The sequence below is a fragment of the Mustela putorius genome, unplaced genomic scaffold (genome assembly GCF_011764305.1).
Source record: "Mustela putorius furo isolate JIRA1106 unplaced genomic scaffold, ASM1176430v1.1 tig00000743_pilon_pilon_pilon, whole genome shotgun sequence".
Taxonomy (NCBI): domain Eukaryota; kingdom Metazoa; phylum Chordata; class Mammalia; order Carnivora; family Mustelidae; genus Mustela; species Mustela putorius.
Genome location: NW_025421464.1, coordinates 5925896 through 5945664, shown reverse-complemented (window position 1 = coordinate 5945664; position 19769 = coordinate 5925896). Strand labels below are relative to the sequence as shown.

The 19769-nt window shown below is 40.5% G+C and overlaps 1 protein-coding gene across 3 annotated transcripts in view; it reads left to right on the top strand.

Annotated features, from left to right (window-relative positions):
* The window catches only part of NDRG3 (NDRG family member 3), a 77888-nt gene that overhangs the window by 18258 nt on the left and 39861 nt on the right, over window positions 1-19769 (top strand). For 2 of the 3 annotated variants that reach the window (XM_045084167.1, XM_045084170.1), the window contains exons 2-3: window positions 1760-1861; window positions 13432-13467. In XM_045084167.1, the coding sequence (XP_044940102.1) occupies window positions 1805-1861; window positions 13432-13467 (93 nt within the window). In that variant the 5' untranslated portion in view covers window positions 1760-1804. The remainder of the gene's footprint in view (window positions 1-1759; window positions 1862-13431; window positions 13468-19769) is intronic. The other variant, XM_045084169.1, reaches the window with a different exon arrangement.

The window sequence follows — 19769 nt, the reverse complement described above, 5'->3', positions numbered from 1 at the left end:
TAATGAGTTTAGCCTTGGTTCCTCTCCCCCTTTCTTTATTTTATTTTTTATTTTATTTTTTTTTTAAAGATTATTTATTTATTTATTTGACAGAGAGATTACATGTAGGCAGAGAGGCAGGCAGAGAGAGAGAGGAGGAAGCAGGCTCCCTGCTGAGCAGAGAACCCGATGTGGGACTCAATCCCAGGACTCTGGGATCATGACCTGAGCTGAAGGTAGCGGCTTAAACCACTGAGCCACCCAGGCGCCCTTTATTTTATTTTTTAAAGATTTTATTCATTTATTTGACAGACAGAGATCACAAGTAGGCAGAGAGGCAGCCAGAGAGAGAGAGTTGGGGAAACAGGCTCCCTGCTTATCAGAGAGCCCGAAATGGGGCTTGATCCCCAAACCCTGAGATCATGACCTGAGCTGAAGGCAGAGGCTTAACCCACTGACCCACCCAGGTGCCCCTCATCTCCCTCTTTCATTCTCATTCTTTTTTTTTTTTTTTAAAGATTTTATTTATTTAATTATTTATTTGACAGAGAGAGATCACAAGTAGGCAGAGAGGCAGGCAGAGAGAGAAGGAAGCAGGCTCCCTGCTGAGCAGAGAGCCCAATGCGGGACTCGATCCCAGGACCCTGAGATCATGACCTGAGCCGAAGGCAGCGGCTTAACCCACTGAGCCACCCAAGCACCCCATTCTCATTCTTTAATCAGGGCCTCATCCTAGCGTTAGCCTTCAATTTTTGTTTCCCTCTTAATCCTTCCTCCCAAACTGTTGTTTCTTGAAGCGTAACATTGAGCATGTTGTTCTCTCAGCTATACATCTTCAGTAACTAAACTGGACACTGCAGAAGGGCAAAGACTATTGTATTAATAAAAAAAAAATACGACCACAAACTTACTTAGAATAACACACAACACACATTTATTACCTGACAATATCTGGAGGTTGGGAATCTGGCATGGGTTTACCAGGTCTTGTGCAAGTCTGTAAGTCGAAGTTGTTGGTCAGGGCTATTTTCTCATCTGAGGTTTGATTGAGGAACGATCCACTTCCAGCTCACGTGGTTATTGGCAGCAGTCAGTTTTTGCAAGTTGTTAGACTGAAGGTCTTAGTTTCTTACTCTTTTGGCTGGGGACCGTCCTCAGTTCCTTGCCATGTGGCCCTCTTCACAACATGCCAGCTTTTTCAAAGCTATCAAAGGAAAGTGTGTTTTTCAGCAAGATGGGTGTTAAAATATTATATAATATCATCATGTACAGCTACTTGTGTACATACCATCACTTGCCATTTTGGTTAAAAGCAAGCCAGGGGTCCCACCTACCCTCAGTGGTGGGAAAGGGGTTATGCAAGGGTATGAATAGGAATAGGAGACAGAGATCACTTTAAAGTCTGTCTGCCTTGACTATTTAGTTTCCTTTGTCTTCAGCATCCTGAGCAGTATATGACACATACTAAGCTCTAGTATTTGAATGAAGGGACATAGTGAGACTATTGTGTTTTCAACTTCTAGTTTAAGCCTCTTTCTTTTTTTTTTTTTTTTTTAAAGATTTTTATTTATTTATTTGACAGACAGAGATCACAAGCAGGCAGAGAGGCAGGCAGAGAGAGGGGGGGGGGGAGCAGGCTTCCTGCGGAGCAGGGAGCCCGATGCAGGGCTCGATCCCAGGACCCTGAGATCATGACCCAAGCCGAAGGCAGCAGCCCAAACCACTGAGCCACCCAGGCGCCCCTAAGCCTCTTTCTTTACTTCATTTTCTTCTGTTTCAGAGTTACTGATTTATTCTTGAGAATCCCCTGCTCTCATCTGTCCTCATGGATGAACTTCAGGATGTTCAACTCACAGAGATCAAACCACTTCTAAACGATAAGGTAAGGACTACACTGTTTTCACTAAAATATATATGTCTTTTCTTCTGTGATAGATTCATTTTCTATATTTTCTGAATAGTAACTAATTCAAAAACACATTTAGCTTTTCTATGAAGGAAATACTTAAAAAATACATTTCTTAAGAATCTTTTTGATCTCTTTCCTTCCTTTTTTCTTTCCTCCTACTTTTGCTTCCATGGACTGAATTCAATCAGATTATCCTTGAGATTTTCCTGTTTTACTGATAGAGACGGTAAAGGAAAAAATAATATGACAGAGTTACACAGAAAGTATGAGAGAAAGATTTGACTTAGAATCCAAGTGCCTGACTTTCAATCAATAAGAAAAATGAACATCCAAGGGGCACCAGGGTGGCTCAGTGGGTTAAAGCCTCTGCCTTCGGCTCAGGTCATGATCCCACATCTTGGGATCTCTTTGCTCGGCAGGGAGCCTGCTTCCTCCTCTCTCCCTACTTGTGATCTCTGTCTGTCACATAAATAAATGAAAAAAGAAAAATGAACATCCATGTCTGGTGATGTATATAGGCTGCAAAACTTTCCCTAAAGTTTTTCAAATCTGTGATGTGACCTTTCTGTCATCTTTGAGGTTTTCATCAGGTTGTGTGGATGCTGATAATACACCCTGTTTTTATGTTAGTATTAGAGAACAGTGGGCAGCATAGTTCCCAGCCACCAGGATTCAGGGAGGAGTGGTGTGATGGTAGGTGTCCCTCTCCATTCAGTAAATGTGCCTGAAATTCCCTCTTTTCTAACCTGTGCTTTGGATTTACTGTCATTGCACCTATTAAAATACTCTTTTTATTTATTTATTTTTATTTGACAGAGAGAGAGAGATCACAAGTAGGCAGAGGCAGGCAGAGAGAGAAAGAGGGGAGGAAGCAGGCTCTCTGCGGAGCAGAGAGCCCGCGGGGCTTGATCCCAGGACCCTGGGGTCATGACCTGAGCCGAAGGCAGAGGCTTTAACCCACTGAGCCACCCAGGCACCCCCTATTAAAATACCCTTGTAGCTTGGTGTGAATGAGCCTGTGGCATTCTCCCCTGAGAAAAGTATTGATGGGGCACCTGGGTGGCTCAGTTGTTAGGCATCTGCCTTCAGCTTGGGTCATAATCCCAAGGTCCTGGGATCGAGCCCTATATCGGGCTCCCTGCTCAGCGGGGAGCCTGCTTCTCCCTCTCCCCGGCTGCTCCCCTGCTTGTGTTCCCTCTCTTGCTGTGTCTGTCTCTGTCAAATAAATGAATAAAATCTTAAAAAAAAAAAAGAAAGAAAGAAAAATATTGATAAAAAGTAAGAGTAAAGATGGATGAGGTTGGGATAGGGGTGCTACACCAGAAGACACTGTTGCCCCTTATCTTTTTTTGCCCAAAGACCCACCTCTAACTTCTGGGGCTGTTGACTTACTGCGTGTTTATTAATTTGCTATTGGATCTTGCCAGGCCCATTTTTTATTCGTGTGACCTCATCTCTCTACCTACATTCCCACCCTTTCGTTATCCTTCACTAGTTTTTGCTTTCTCCCTCCTGAAGTTGCACAAACTTTTTTTAGTCCCCATTTGGTTTTTCCTGCTGCTTTCCCTCATGTTTTCAGAAAACTCTCTCCTCCTTTATTGCCTTTGTTGCATGTGAAGGGCTGTCCCCAAAATGGTGTGCCACAAGGAGGAGGAAGGAAATAAAATCTGCATCTGTAGAGCTTATGTGTAGCCACAGAGATGAATAGTTATAGGTGAGAATAGGCAGTTTAGCTTCAGGAAGGTAGTAATCTATCCTAAACCTGGCTGCTCATTAGAATCAGATGGGTAATTGTTTTAAAAATACAGAATACTGGGTCCCACTCTAGACCAACTGAATTGGAATGCGAGGAGAAGGGGATGGGACACACACATACCATTCTGTGATCAGTGGGGTCTTCGAGTTTGGCTGCTTTCTGGAATTACTTGAAATTTAAAAATCACTATTGGTTTTTGGTAGAGATTCTCCACAAAGATTCTGACTGAATTGGTCTGGGGGGTGGTTGAGCTTTTTTAAAAAATCCCAAAGTTGAGAACCATGCCTCAAGTGACTGGTTAGTCATTGTTGGAAATGCATGACCTGATGTTTGAGGACTGGGGCACAAATAGAGGAGGATCCTTCCTGAACCCTGGAAATTCATAGGATGCCTGAGTAGCACCTACATGAAAGAGCTGCAGGAGTTAATTTACCACATATCTCATAGAAAAGACAGCTGGAAAAGGGAAGATTGAGTGAATCTGACCATAGAAAAGCAGTGAATTAATTCCTGGGTCCTTCCTTCTTGAGGCCATAGTGATACCTTGGCTGCATCTGAAGTGTGCCCAAGTGGTATTGATTGAATTGTGCACCTTTCCTCTCCCCAAACTCACATGTTAAAACCCTCATCCTCTATGTGACTGTTTGGAGTTAGGGCCCTTAGATGTGATTAAGGTTAAATGAGGTCATAGGGTAGAATTGGAGCTTGAATCCAATAGAATTGGTGGCCTTGTTCACGAGGAAGAGTGCGATCTCTCTCACACACACATACTGGCCTCCCACGTGAGGACATAGCAAGGTGGTAGCCATCTGCAAACCAGGAAAAGAGCTCTCACCAGAAACCAAACCCTGCTAGAATCTTGATCTTGAACTTCCATCCTCCAGAACAATCAGAAAATCAATTTCTCTTATTTAAGCCTCTCAGGCATTCCAAGCAGTCTAAGACACCAAGCTATCAATGTCTCACTTCCTAACATCTGTTAGCTCCTCTTTGATAGGTCTGTGGTGTTCCTACCCACTTTCCATGCTCCCTCTCTCTCTCAATGCTTGCTGTGGAGCAGGACTTCTCGGTTTTGGGCTGGACGTTCCTATCCCCTCACTATTCATGAGAACTCCCCAGCTCCAGCCCAGCTTTGTAGAAGAAGATCGAGAAGAGGTCCTCTTTGGATGGCGGCATTCCCAAAGAAAGAGTTCCACCCGCTGTGCTCCCCCTGCCTCAATACCTGAGTGCTGCTCTCTTTGCCCAGCAAGTGTGTGCTTCTGCATTCATTGTGAAAGGTGTGATGATATATTGGCAGTGTCCTTCATCATTTACTCTGTTTGATCCCCCGGAGCCCGGTGGTATAGGGAGCACAGATCAGTTTGTTCCCATACTGCTGGTAAGAAAACTAAGGATGAGAAGGGTGAAGTGTCTTACTTGGATTGAGTACCAAAGAATGCTTGCTGTGGAGCAGGACTTCTCGGTTTTGGGCTGGACTGTTGTGTACGTTGTAGGATGTTTAGCAGCATCCTGAGTCTTACCCACTAGATGCCAGCATCTCTCAGTTGTGACAACCAAAAATGTCTCCAGACATTGTCAGATGCCCCCTGGGGGCAGAGTCTCCCCATTTGAGAACCACTACTGTAGGGGATAGGCCTCCAAATTTGAATAGAAGTCTTGAAATTGTTTGTTTGCGAGGAGTTGTTGGTTTTTTTTTGTTTTTTGTTTGTTTGTTTGTTTGTTTGTTTTTTGGCTAGCCTGCTGTTATTTATTAAGCACTCTTATGTGCCAGGTGTTTTACCTACCTTCTCTCTTTTAATCAAAAGAGTATTCGTTTGAAGTACATAGTATTATTCTTCACTTAGTAGAAGGAAATCTGACTGAAAAACTGACTTGCCATGTCAGTATGTGGCAGTCAGGACTGAAACTAGGTCTGTCCTGTCCTAATACCTGAGGCCTTTCCACTATGCTGACCCCATCACCTCTGTGGCTTGCCCTGTCTATTTAAGGAAAAGTCTTAAAACATGTATCAGTTCACTTCATCTTTTTGTCCATTCTTGTAGATATACTCTTACCCAGAAGCCATTGCTGTACCCTTCCAGGCTTCAGGGCGCTGGAGGAAGTCTAGACCCAACCTATAATGGAGAGATTTGTCCTGAGATGACTATAAGGAAGCATTCTCAAAATAGCTCTAAGCGAGGCTTATGTTAACTCATCTCTTGTCATTTGTTGGTACTTTTCCCATTTAATTTTAGCGTGCTGGTAATTTTGTCTGTGGCTCAGATTTGTGAAGAAGTGGGTAATTTTGCCATGCTTGTTTTGGCTCCAGTGATGAAAAGATGCAACTGCCAGCACTTATCTTTGTTTTGGGGGGCAGAAATTGTACAGACATATGAACTGATATTTTTTTAAAATACCATTTAACTATTTTTAGTGCATTTTCACAAATACTATCTTCTCCTTAAATCTCCCAACCTCCTATGAAATGAGGTAAGTCGTTAAAGGTTTTAAGTACTTGAAATGGAGTTTTAATACCATTTTACAGGTAAAGCTCAAAGTGGTTATATGACTTATCCAGGATTAGTACCTGGAAGCCAAGACTAGTACCCACATTCTGTTGACTTCAACCCAGATCACAGGGTTTAGGCCTCTTCCCACCATCTGCTGCCTCTTGGAGCTGGTTATTCCAGCTTCCTCAGCTAACCTTATAACAAGCAAGAGAGTTGACCAGTTAGTGCTTCCTTTTCCCTGACCTCAACTACATTAAAATATGTACCAGAAAAGACTAGCAGAAAAATGATAGCAGCTGTTTGTTGGTAGAGAGATGATAGACGATTATAGTTTTCTTCATATTTTTCTATAATGAGCATGTACCTTCCTTTTTATAATTAGAAAACCAGAACAGGGGGCACCTGGGTGGCTCCAGTCAGTTAAGCGTCTGTCTTTGGCTCAGGTCTTGATCCTGGGTCCTGGATTCGAGCCCCACATCCACCTATCTGCTCAGCAGAGAGTGAGTCTGCTTGTCTCCCTCTCCCTCTGCCTGCTTGGTGCTCGCTCTCTCTGTGTGTCAAAGAAATAAATAAAATCTTAAAAAAAAAAGAAAGAAAGAAAGAAAGAAAGAAAAAGAAAAAAGAAAACCAGAAAAAAAGGATTTGGTATGGTGTGAAAAATACTGGGCCTAGTGAAAGCCAAAGGGCAGTCTTGAGGAAATAAGTAGAAGACCACTGTTGGCTTCTACAGAATCAAGGAAATATCAAGGAGGGGAATAACTATTTAGTGGGGAGAATAGAAACAAGTTATTTACTTATTCCTGGTTGTTAAAATTCCTGGTTGAAAGTGAGATAGACCCTACTGCAGTTTAAGTTTTCGGGCTCTGCTAGTACCTGGAAGTGTAAGCAGAGGAGAGAGGAGGGAGAAGCTGTGGGTGAGCATTTTTGTTAACTTTCAGGACAGCAGAAAGAGCCAGAGGGGTTAGTGCCAAGGCTTTTTTTTTTTCTTTAATTTTAAAAACAGTTACTGACATTTTCATTAACGAGTGTTATCTGTGAAGTGCTACATCTACTGTGCCCTGGAGGGTGTCCCTTAAATGTGCTAAGAAGTAATTGTCCCATGTTGTCAGAAATGGCTTAGATGGGACTGGAGCAGGAAGTGAGTTCCCAAGCAAGTAATGGTGCCATTGTGTCAAAACACTGTCAACCAGTTACAAGATCAGCAGGAGATAGTGGAAGAAGCCTTAGCCATGGAAGTTTTTAGTGCAGGCAGTCAGTGACACATGTTGTTAGCCTGATAGTATGTTAGTTTAGAGGAGAGGATATTTTAGAGTTGAAATTGTACCTTTTCAGCAGTCTGCAGATGATTATCTGATTGTAGATAGTTTTATCCAAGTATCTGACCTCTTTACAAATTTCCTTATGAAATCTGTTTCTTTTTTTTTTTTTTTTAAGATTTTATTTATTTATTTGACAGATAGAGATCACAAGTAGGCAGAGAGGCAGGTAGAGAGAGAGGTGGGGGAAAGCAGGCTCCCTGCTGAGCAGAGAGCCCCATGCGGGGCTCGATCTCAGGACCCCGAGATCATGACCTGAGCCGAAGGCAGAGGCTTTAACCCACTGAGCCACCCAGGCACCCCTGAAATCTGTTTCTTAATTAATATTTTTTTGAAGGTAATAATGTAGATGCTCTAAATATATATACACATATACGCACATAAACACTTGTGTGTATATATATGTGTGTGTATATATATAATTTTAAATCTGGATTATCAGTTTGAGGAGATTCCTATTTTAAAACAGTTTATTAATGATTGTAAAACATAGATTTATTAATCTGTGTTGATTAATCTTTATCAACAAAGAAAAACAGTATTTTCTAGGCCTATTTAACTCTTCTGCTTATACAGTTCCTTATCTTTCCACTTTCTATTGGTAAGGATTATTGTCTTTTGTTACTAAAAATGCCATTTCTTATTCTGTTTGACATTTTTTTTTAATCAGTTTGTTTCTAAAATTTTTACTGTTGTAACAACTCCTTTCCACTCTAGTTCCTACCATATCAATAGCATGTAACTTTGGTATTCATTTCTCTTTTTTTAAAAGATTTTATTTATTTATTTGACAGAGAGAGAGAGAACATAAGCAGGGGGAGAGGCAGAGGGAGAGGGAGAAGCAGACTCCCTGCAGAATAGGGGAAGTCCGATATGGGACTTGATTCCAGGACTCCAGGATCATGACCTGAGTCAGAGGCAGTGGCTTAACCAACCAAGCCACGCAGGCGCCCCTAGTATTCATTTCCTAACTCAAATTGAGTAAGTATCTCAATTTTGAGATGCTTCTAAGCATTATAAAATGATGTTTACTGCATTTACTAAGTACCAGGACTGGGGATAGAGTGATAAATCAGACACAGGTCAAGTTCACAGAAGAGGTAGATTTAACTCAAATCTTTTTCAATTGTTAGTTAGTTCTAAGATTTTACACATCTTACCTTTCTTTATATCTGTTGTTTTCTGTCTTTTGAAACTATATATGCCTCTTGACTGGATCTCATGTTGGGAAACTACATTTCTCTTCTCCCTAGAAATAACTTGTTTTTTAAATGCCCTCCACCCCTTCTTTTCATACTTTATTCATTGATCTATTCTTACTTGCTTCTTGCTTATTCTCCAGCCTTGTATTTGAGAGAATGACTTTTTTTTAATTTACCTTCTTGAGCTGCTTCATTTACCTTCTATATTTGGCTCTGAGGCTGCACCAGGAAATACTGCCCTTGGCTGGCTTCTACCTTGACTGTAACTTACAGTAAAAATATATCTTTTTTCTTGACTTATTCTTTTTTCTGTCTTTCCCCCAAATAATTCTATTACTTTAATTTCCTGCGTGAATCCCTTTCTGCTAATTAAGTCTGTTTAGTGCAAGAATCTCTCTGAACATGGAATTACTGGTATCTTCAAAATGGATAGAAAGAAAAAAAAACACCCAGAGCTGGAAACGTGTAGAAGTTTTGTTAGAGTGTAACCATGTACCTCAAATACCAGAGATAGGTAAGTCTCCAGCGAATTCTTTCTCCTTCTAGGATACAACCAGTGAATAGTATTAAATTTTTAATGAGTCCAGAGAATATGGCTTCAGTTTACCACTGGTGAATGGGGTCCAGCTAATGATCTCCATTCAGACACTTGGATGCCAAATATTGTCAGACATACCTTATCATATCCTTTCTCTGAGATGATCACTCAAGAAGCTTGAAACCATTCTTTAAGACTGTCTGGCATGTCTTAAAAACAACAACAGCAGGGACACCTGGATGTCTCAGTTGGTTACACAGACAACTCTTGATCTCAGCTCAGATCTTGATGTCAGCGTTGTGAATTGAAGTCCTGGGTTGGGTTCCATGCTGGGTGTGGAGCCTACTTAAAAAAAGAAGACAAATTAAAACAACATTAAGTTTTACACTGAGGAATGTATAGAATTGTTGAATCACTGCATTGTATATCCAAAGCTAATACAACACTGTATTTTTTTTTTTAAGATTTTATTTATTTATTTGACAGACAGAGACCACAAGTAGGCAGAGAAGCAGGCGCAGAGAGAGAAGGAAACAGGCTCCCTGATGAGCAGAGAGCCCGATGCGGGGCTCGATCCCAGAACCCTGGGATCATGACCTGAGCCAAAGGCAGAGGCTTTAACCCACTGAGCCACCCAGGCGCCCCTACAACAATGTATATTAATTATACTGGAATTAAAGTAAAGAGGTGTTAGATAATCTTCATTCAATTATTATTACCTTTTCTCTGGGAGTCTGGCTGTGTATGTTGGATAAAGAGCATATAGTTGTTTTTCGCTAGGTATTAAAGAAGAGTGGCTTTGATTTCTGGAGAGAATTGCCTCTTTCTGCTTTTAGTATTTTAGAGGCTTTGTGCTCCTCTCAGGCTTTAGGAACTCACAAAATACCTCATGACTGTGATCATATGGTTATGAGGAAGGGGAACTCATGCATATAATGACAGCTGCTTCCCAAATAGCTCATCAGAATTTGTGTCTGTCTATTTTATGACCAAGATTTTAGTTCAGTCTAGAGTGATTTTTCTCTAATCTTTCTAAATAATTGGAACAAAGCACTATTATCTTTTTTTTTTTAAGATTTTATTTATTTGACAGAGACACAGTGAGAGAGGGAGCACAAGCAGTGGGAGAAGGAGAGGGAGAAGCAGGCTCTCTGCTGAGCAGGGAGCTCGATGGGGGGCTTGATCCCAGGACCCTGGGACCATGACCTGAGCTGAAGGCAGATGCTTAACAACTGAACCACCCAGATGCCCCCTAATATGATCTTTTTTTATATTATTATACATTATTTCTCAAGTGATTAAGTGAACCTTTAAATCTTATATTATAAAATACTAAGTTACAAACATATATTTTGTACCATACCAAATGTTTTTTTTTTTTTCTAGTTACAGAAAGGGAGGTACTTGCTCATTATAGAGAAGTATAAAGAAAATTATAATCATTATCTCTCCATTGAGAAATAGTTGCTATGGTTAATGTTTTTGGTGTTTTTCTGCTAGTCTTTTGGTACATATTCATGTAGTTGAGGTCAAAGTGTGAAGACAATTTGTATCCTAATTTATTTTCACTGAATGACCATATCCTACTGAAACCATCTACCCTAGTCCATGAGAGGGCCCTTTTTGCTTCTCACAGTCTAACTAGAAATGACTTCTCTGAAAAAGTTCTTAAGTATTGTATGAGACTAGTGGGAGTCGTGGAACATGATAATCCTTTCGCCAATGGCAGCATTCTTTGAAGATGTGCTGTATGGTCCCATCTGCATGGTTTCTTTGCATGCTGTGACTGCATCAGATTTTATTTGTGAACTTGGTTTCATACCAGGAATAATAATATTTCAGACTAGCAGTCTCTACCACTCTCTTTGCTGTTCTTAGTGCCACCTCCTCTCTCTGTGATTGGTAATCTATTGTGGCTTTACTGCCACTTACAGAGAAACAAGGATGTGTTCATCCATAGCCTTATTCTTTCAGAATCTTTCTGTATTTGCAATGCCCAATAATACATTAGGTACTAACCACATGTGTCTGTTGAGCACTTGAAATGTGAATAATGTGACTGAGAAACTGGATTTTTTTGTTTTAATAAATTTTAGTTGACACATGTGACTAATGTCTACCACAGTAGATCATGGCACTCTAGATCATCTCATTTAGTTCTGCTAGTTACTCTTATGGAAAGAACAGCTTGTATCTTTGGGTTGTGTGGATGTATGTGTGTGTTTTATATACTGGGCTTAAAAATTTTTTTAACCTCTCTGTTTTGGCCTGCCAGGAGTGTAGAGTGTGATACAGAACTCACTCTCTCTTTCTTTCTTTTTCTTTCTTTCTTTCTTCCTTTCTCTCTCTCTTTTTTTCTTTCTGATTTATTTATTTATCTTAGATGTGGGGAGAGGAAGAGGAAGAGTCTCTCTCTCTTTTGTTTTTGTTTTTGTTTTTAAAGATTTATTTATTTATTTATTTGACAGACAGAGGCAGAGAGGAGGAAGCAGGCTCCCCCACCACTGAGCAGAGAGCCCAATGCAGGGCTCAATCCCAAGACGCTGAGATCATGACCTGAGCAGAAGGCAGAGGCTTTAACCCACTGAGCCACCCAGGCACCCCAAGAGGAAGAGTCTTAAGCAGACTCCACCCTGAGCGCAGCGCCCAATGTAGGGCTTCATATCACAACTCCAAAATCATGACCTGAGCTGAAATCAAGTTGACTGCCCAACCAGTTATGCCATTGAGGCACCCCAATACAAAACTGCTTCTAAGAGGATCTTCTTGAAGGGGTATGGGAGTGCTTCACACTCCTTTGGGATCAGATATCTAGATCCTGTTTGGAGGGGCAGCTTTTGGGAAGGTGCCCAGTAGCAGTTCTACTGGAAGCCATTCTAGACAGAATAGAATATGTTATGATAGCATGATTTCTAAATAATGAAAAGCTTTTTTTCCAGGGGAGGAGCATTTACTTTATGAAAGATCAAGTCAATGGTTTTTTCCCTCTAAAACACATCATTCGGGGTGCCTGGGTGGCTCAGTGGGTTAAAGCCTCTGCCTTCGGCTCAGGTCATGGTCCCGGGGTCCTGGGATCGAGCTCCACATCGGGCTCTCTACTCGGCGGGGAGCCTGCTTCCCTCCTCTCTCTGCTGCCTCTCTGCCTACTTTTGATCTCTGTCTGCCAAATAAATAAATAAAATCTTAAAAAAAAACCAACACATCATTCATTATTCTTATTATATACTCCTAGGTCATATAGTTTGCAGCTCTGGGATGTGAAATGGTACAAAAAATGCCTCTGAGTCATTGCCATTGATTTTTTTTTTCAATCAGTCATTGCCATTGATTTTTTTTTCAATCAAACATTACTATGATATAATCTCTTTTTAGAAGCTTGGTGAATTCTTCTTGGGTCTTTTGACTGTTTTCTACCTTTTAAATGACTCAGTGACTTGTTCTTTTTCCTATCAGCTATTTCACAGGATGAATAGGTATGCCAGCATATTAGGAATCCGGTTTTGTCTGTCTTTCCCTTCTTCAGTGACATTGCCCTTTTCCCCTGTTAAATTTATGAGTCTTCTGAGATGCCTGGGTGGCTCAGTTGGTTAAGCATCTGTTTTTGGCTGAGGTCATCATCCCAGATCCTGGGATCAAGTGCCATATCAGGCTCCTTGCTCATTCGGGAGTCGGCTTCTCCCTTTGCCTGCCATTCCTCCTGTTTGTGCTCTCTCTTTCTGTGACAAACAAATTTTTTACATCTTTAAAAAAAAAAAAATTTTACAAGTCTTCAATTTTTCATCCATCTATATCTTTGTTCGCTCCTTGATCCTTTAATTCCTGGTTCCTGGTACCGTGGCTCTTACCTTCTATGTTCCTCTCAGAATTGGCCTTCAATCCTGTTTTTTCCAGGTACTTCCTAGGTGGGTTGTGAATGTGCTCTAGGACTCTGATCCATGTTTTACCCTCTTCCCACAAGTTCTCATTGCCCCCTTTAGGTAGGGAAGCAGGAAGCTACAAACTACTGGGCAACAGGGTTCCTTTCCTTTGTCTTCACACAAAGCCTGCCAAAGTGTAACCTCACCTTTTACTAACATATGTTAGGAGCCCACCCTGCCTCTGAAGCCTTTTGATGAGAACCGTTTTAGTTTTATGGCAACCAAGAGGCTGCACGTGCACTGCTTGCACTGTGAACTGAATTTGCTGCACATTTGGGGAAGCCACATGGGGAAACTGACTGTGTTTTCTGCCTTCTGTTGACAGACTGGTACACGAAACTTCCAGGACTTTGACTGTCAGGTAAGGACTGTACAAGCACCAAAGCGGGGCTATGTACAGGATCTCTGCAGTGCTTCCCTCCCTCTCCTGGTGGCCTGTAGAAGTGGATCTCTCTTCATAGCTAATCATAACTCCTTCGTGTTCTTTTGATCATTGGATCAAGTTTATTTAAAATGATTTGCTGTCGTGTTCAAAAATTGCCTGCCAGGTGCCTGTTTTATGGTTGTAGGTTACTGGGTTGAACTGTCACTTTGTGATTAAGATCTCCTCTCCTCAAATGATACTGGAAACCTCAGTCACAGGTGTTAAATGGAGGGTTGTCACTTCACTGTGGAGATGGTGGGGTAGGGACAGTTTGGAGGGGAGACTTACCAACAAAATCTTTTTATCTTTTTTTTTTTTAAAGTTTTATTTATTTAAGTAATCTCTACACCCAAGGGGGCTCGAACTCATGACCCCGAGATGAAGAGTTGCATGCTCCTTTGAGGCAGTAGGCATCCCAACAAAATCTTTTTCTAAGAGAAAAAGAGAAATTAACTAAGCATTAGTAATACAAAATTCAGGTTTCCTTTGGCTTTATGCTTGGAGATGCAAAATTCAACTTGGCTAATTAGGATTTAATTAAATGATGCAGTTCTTCCTAGTTGCTTTTGCCTATATCTGTTGCCAATTTAAAAATCAATAAAATGAATGAGCATGTCTCCATCTGCCTACTTTATCTACTGACTGGCCCTGAAAGAAACGGGAGGAATGAGTACATGGAAATGAGAACCTTATAAACCCATGCAGCCTGACTCTCCTACTTTGAGGATGGATGTCATAGTAGTGACTATTAGAAGCAACATGAAGTAGACTTAAAGTACGAGGCAGGAAAGGGAGGTGCTAGAAAACCAACTTCCTTGCTTCCAGGATTCAGCCAAACTGTACATGCATAGGCAGATAGTTATTTTTATTTTATTTTATTTTTAAGATCTTATTTATTTACTTGAGAGAGGGCATGAACAGAGGGAGAGGGAGAAGTAGATTCCCTTCTGAGCAGGGAGCCTGATGAGGGGCTCAATCCCAGGACCCCAGGATCGTGAACCCCAACCGAAGTCACAGCTCAACTGACTGAGCCACTCAAGCACCCACAGGCAAATAGTTATATTTATTTAATTTATTTATTTGATAAAGAGGGAGCACAAGCAGGCAAAAAGCAACAAGCAGAGGGAGAGGGAGAAGCAGAGAGCCCAACACGGGGCTCGATCCTAGGACCTTGGGATTATGATCTAAACTGAAAGCAGATGCTTAACTGACTGAGCCACCCAGGTGCCCCCAGATAGTTATTTTTAGATATGCATTTTTATATTAAGTACAGTGGAGTCTCTATAGCATTAGAATTGAAAGGAAAAACTAAACCAGTTATATCATAATAATGTATTAGGTACCTACTATAGATAGTAAACATAAATCATCTTCAGTTCTTAGAGCACTATCCCAGGTGGTTTTTATTATCTTTGTTTTACAGATGAGGAAATTGAGAATCAGGTTTCATAACTTGCCATTGGATAGAATTGCAGTTGCAAAACCTCATTCTTCCTGGATCTGTAGCCTATTCTTTCCAACCTGGAAATGTCTAGAACTGGAAAGTTTTAAAGAGTTGAGTTGGGTTAAGTTGTTCTTCAATTAGCTGAAGTGCTTTAACAGAACAGGTGTAACTTGTTTTTATAAGGGGCAGGTTCATAGCATCGTTACAGATTTCTGAATCCTGGTGTCAAATACCTCTTGCTATGAAAGAATCACTTGCTGTAGGTCCTTTACTCAAGAAATAAGTCATTTTTGGATAAGTGGTGGCAGTTAAGTTTGGGTTTATGTGTTTTTAATTTGATCTAACTTCAGTTATGGTTTGGATTTAGGTTTAACCAGTTGAATTTGACTATTGTTTTTTGTTTTATTTTATTTATTTATTTAACAGAGAGAGAGAGATCACAAGTAGGCAGAGAGGCAGGCAGAGAGGGAGAGGAGGAAGCAGGCTCCCCGCTGAGCAGAGAGCCCGATGCGGGGCTTGATCCCAGGACCCCGAGACCATGACCTGAGCCGAAAGCAGAGGCTTTAACCCACTGAGCCACCCAGGCGCCCCGAATTTGACTATTGTTAATATCTGATATAATTTACCTAGAAGGAGATCATTTAAGAGAGTATAACAGTAAAATTCAAGGTGAAGAATTCCAGAAATAGTATATGTATACTTGTACTTAAAAGTATAAAACTGGCGTGCCTTAGTGGCTCAGTCAGTTAAGTGTCTGTCTTCAGCTCAAGTCATGAACCTAGGGTCCTGGGATCAAGTCCCACATTATCCTCCCTGTTGGTGGGGAATCTGCGTCTCCCTCTACCCCTCCCCGCCAACTCCTGTGCACATGCATGCTCTCTCAAAAAAAAAAAAAAAAAAAAAAAAAAAAATCTTAAAAAAAAAAAAGTATAGAAGCATTGATTATCACCAAATTGAGTACCTCCTCCCCCCACCAAAAAAAATTACATATAAACAATTTCAGGCTCAGGGTGCCTGGGTGGCTCAGTCAGTTTGGCCTCCAACTTTTGATTTCAGCTGAGATTGGGATCTCAGGTTTCTTGGATAGAGCCCCACACTGGGCTCTACACTCAGTGGAGATTCTACTTAGGATTCTCTCTCTCTCTTCCTTTGCCCTTCCCCCCTGCATGCTCTCTTTCTCCCTCCAAAATAAATAAATAAATCGTTTTTAAAAAATTAAATGCTCACTGGGGCACCTGAGTGGCTCAGTCTTTAGGCATCTGCCATCCACTCCAGTCTTGATCCAGGGGTCCTGGGATCAGGCCCCACATTGGGCTCCCTGCTTCTCCTGCTCCCCCTCCCACTGCTTGTGTTCCCTCTCTTGCTATCTCTGTCAAATAAATAAATAAAATAGATTTGTGTGTGTGTGTGTGCTCCAGGACCCCAGGACCATGACCTGAATGGAAGGCAGACACCTAACAATTTAGCCACCCAGGCACCCCTAAATAAAATCTTAAAACAAAAAACTAAAAAACAATTACACGCTCACTGAAAAATAAGAAAAAAAAAGTAAATCAAAATTACTTGTTATTTCACTTGGGTTGATATTTGTATATATCTAATTTTTTCACACATAAATATCCTTAGATATAAATGAAATTTAGCTTTAGAAGTATAATTTTTGGGGCACCTGAGTGGCTTTGATGGTTGAGCATCTGCCTTTGGCTTAGGACATGATCTCTAGGTCCTGGAATCAAGCCCCATGTTGGGCTTCAAGCTCAGTGGGGAGTCTGCTTCTCCCTGTCACTCTGCCTCTCCCCCTGCTTGTGCTTTCTCTGTCTCTTAAATGAATAAATAACATCCTTTAAAAATATGTAATTATGAATGGGTTTTTTTTTTTTAATTGAGGTTTAAAAATATTCTGACAAGGGCACCTGGCTGGCTCAGTCAGAAGAATGTGTGATTTTTGATCACAGATCACGAGTTTAAGCCCCACCTTGGGTGTAGAGATTACTTAAATAAATATTTTTTTTTAAATCTGACAAAAACTTAAGCCTTAATATAGTAACATGTTCTGGCCTTGTGAAATCTATGTTTTAGTTCAATCCTGATACAAATAGAACAGTGTTGAGTGTTTGTCACTGTCTGTCACAGGTTTTGAATGTATAGGCACTTTGTGCTCTAAAGAAAAAAGGGGCTCCTGGGTGTCTAAGCTGGTTAAGCAACTGCCTTCAGCTCAGGTCATGACCTTAGGGTCCAGGGATCGAGTCCCGCATTGGGCTCCCTGCTCAGCGGGGAGACTGCTTCTCTCTCATCCACTCTCCATGCTTGTGTTCTCTCTGTCTGTCAAATAAATAAATAAAATCTTTAAAGAATGTAATAATAAAGAAGAAAAAAATCATAGACCGTTCTTTTTTCCTCCTTCCGGCAGGCATCTACAAGTGCTCTTCTACAACCATTCTTGTCCGTCTCTTTGTTAAAGGCTTATGTGATGTTCAAGAGACTGGGACCACTGGGTCAGGAATCTAGCAACAGGTTGATAGAAGGCCCAAGAGCTAGGAACTGTGATGTGAGAAGTCTAGAATGTCCTGGTTTCCTGAAGGCACCCCAGAACTATTGGGCATTCTTAGGAGACAAAACAACAGATCCAAAGCCAGCATTGTCACTAAACGGAAAAGCATTCAGCATTGGCATTGGTGTTGACTGACCATTATTAGAACTGTGGTATCATATTACCTGAAGCCATTTAATCAGGGCTTCCTTCTGATCTCTATCTTGCCTAGAAAAATCTTTAAGGCATATTTGATGATGTCCCTGGGAAGTTATCTTGAATCATCAACCAAGCTCACAATTTCAGTCCAAACCACTTTTTTTTTTTTTTTTTCAAACCACCTTTTTTTGACTCTGTTTTCTTTACTAGTCAAGTATGTGCTCCCCCCGCCCCCAATAATTGAAACTGTAATCAGAAGTTTACAGTCTCAGGGCACCTTCCTGGCTCAGTTGGTGGAGCCTGTGACTGTTGATCTCAGGGTTGGGAGTTCTAGCTCCACCATGGGCCTAGAGCTTACTTTAAAAAAGGGGGGGGGGGTTACAATTTCTCTTGGCTCTTTGATCATCCTAAGTGACTTCATTGATATTTAGCTCCCCTGAGGCAAACGGCAGTTATATTTAGATGTAAGATAATGTGGGAAGGGGCAGTTAGAGGTGAATGCTTAGGATTGATGAGAAGGAAAAAAGAGCCTACTGCCAGTTGAAACAATGGATCAGCAGGCTTATTGTCCATTTATCTATATCAGTGCTGCTTAATCCTCCTCTCCTTGTGAGACTGTTTAAAGGTTTAGAATTAGAGCTGAGACAGATGCTATAGCAGTATATATGATATATTGCTTTAAAAAATAACACTATCTTGGGGCATCTGTCCGGCTCAGTTGGTAGAGCACATGACTCTTGACTTGGGGTTGTGAGTTCAAGCCCCACGCTGGGTGTAGAGATTACTTAAAAATAAAATCTTAAAAAAATAAAAAATACTTCTATAGCATCAGAAATAAATTTAGAAAATTCAGAAAAGTATAAAGATACAGGTTGCCTATCATCCTACCTAGAGATAACCATATTTTATTATATTTCTTTCCAGTTTTTACTTGTATGTTCTGGTATATTAAAAGAGTACATGCTCATAGTTGAATATTTGGAAAACACAGAGAATTATAAAGAACTAGGGGGAAAAACTGATAATCCTATAATCCAGGGACAACTATATTAATGTTTAGTGGCAAGAGAGATTTGGTCTATATACATAATTTTTATAAAAGTAATTTTTAAATTTTTATGTAGTTGTCAAACTGGATTTACCCGTGTCTCCTTTTCTGACATAATATCAGAATACAATCTCATTTCTATATCATTTTTTTCTACATTATTTTAAAACACTCATAAACAAAATTTCTGATGGATGCCTATTATTTCCTCATTGTCTATACCATAACTTAACTATCCGATTAGTTTTGGAAATCAGATCACTTATAATATGTTCAGTTCACTGAACATTGTCATGCATGAATTTTGTCCACACTTTAGAATATTTCCTTAGATGCATTCTTGGAATGAGCTTATTTAGGGCTCTTGGCATATCTTATCAAATTGTCTTCCGCTTCTACCAGCGGGGTACTCAATAAGTATTAATAGATAGTGAAAGCTGCTGTTTGCCAGGATATACCATTCTTGTAGAAGAGGCTAATAATATAGTGAACTCATAAGAATGGAGTTCTTGCTCCTACAATAATCCAGGCATGGCCAAGGGCTGAGTAATTTCATACAAGCTGTTTAATTGCAGTAACTGTTGAGAGGACTGATTTATAGAACCAAACTGTGAGGACAGGTATTTAGTACTGCATTTCAAATGTATATACGTGACTGCCTCTTCTAAAGGGGTTTCAACAACTTTAAACTCTTTCTTTTTGAAAAGTTAAAAAATCCTTAAGGTTTTATTCATGTACTACTACTGCAGTTTACTGGGTGACATACCTGAGGTCATGAAAAGAAAAAGAAAAAGCTACAACAGATAAAAAGACCTCAGGAAGTACATCTAATTGATACTGCATTGCATTAATCATTAAATAGCTTTAAACTTCTACAGATCACTTGTTGAATGGGCATTGTTACAAAATAAGAATTGTGGGAAATAAGTATTCTGAATGTTCTTTCCACAGAAAAGAGGTGTTGGGAGAGATCTGGGATTCAGTTAGCTGCTGCATTCTGTGTTAGAAAGCTTGACCAGCTCCATGTTCTTCCCTGGCCTTGAAGGATGTGAATGTGG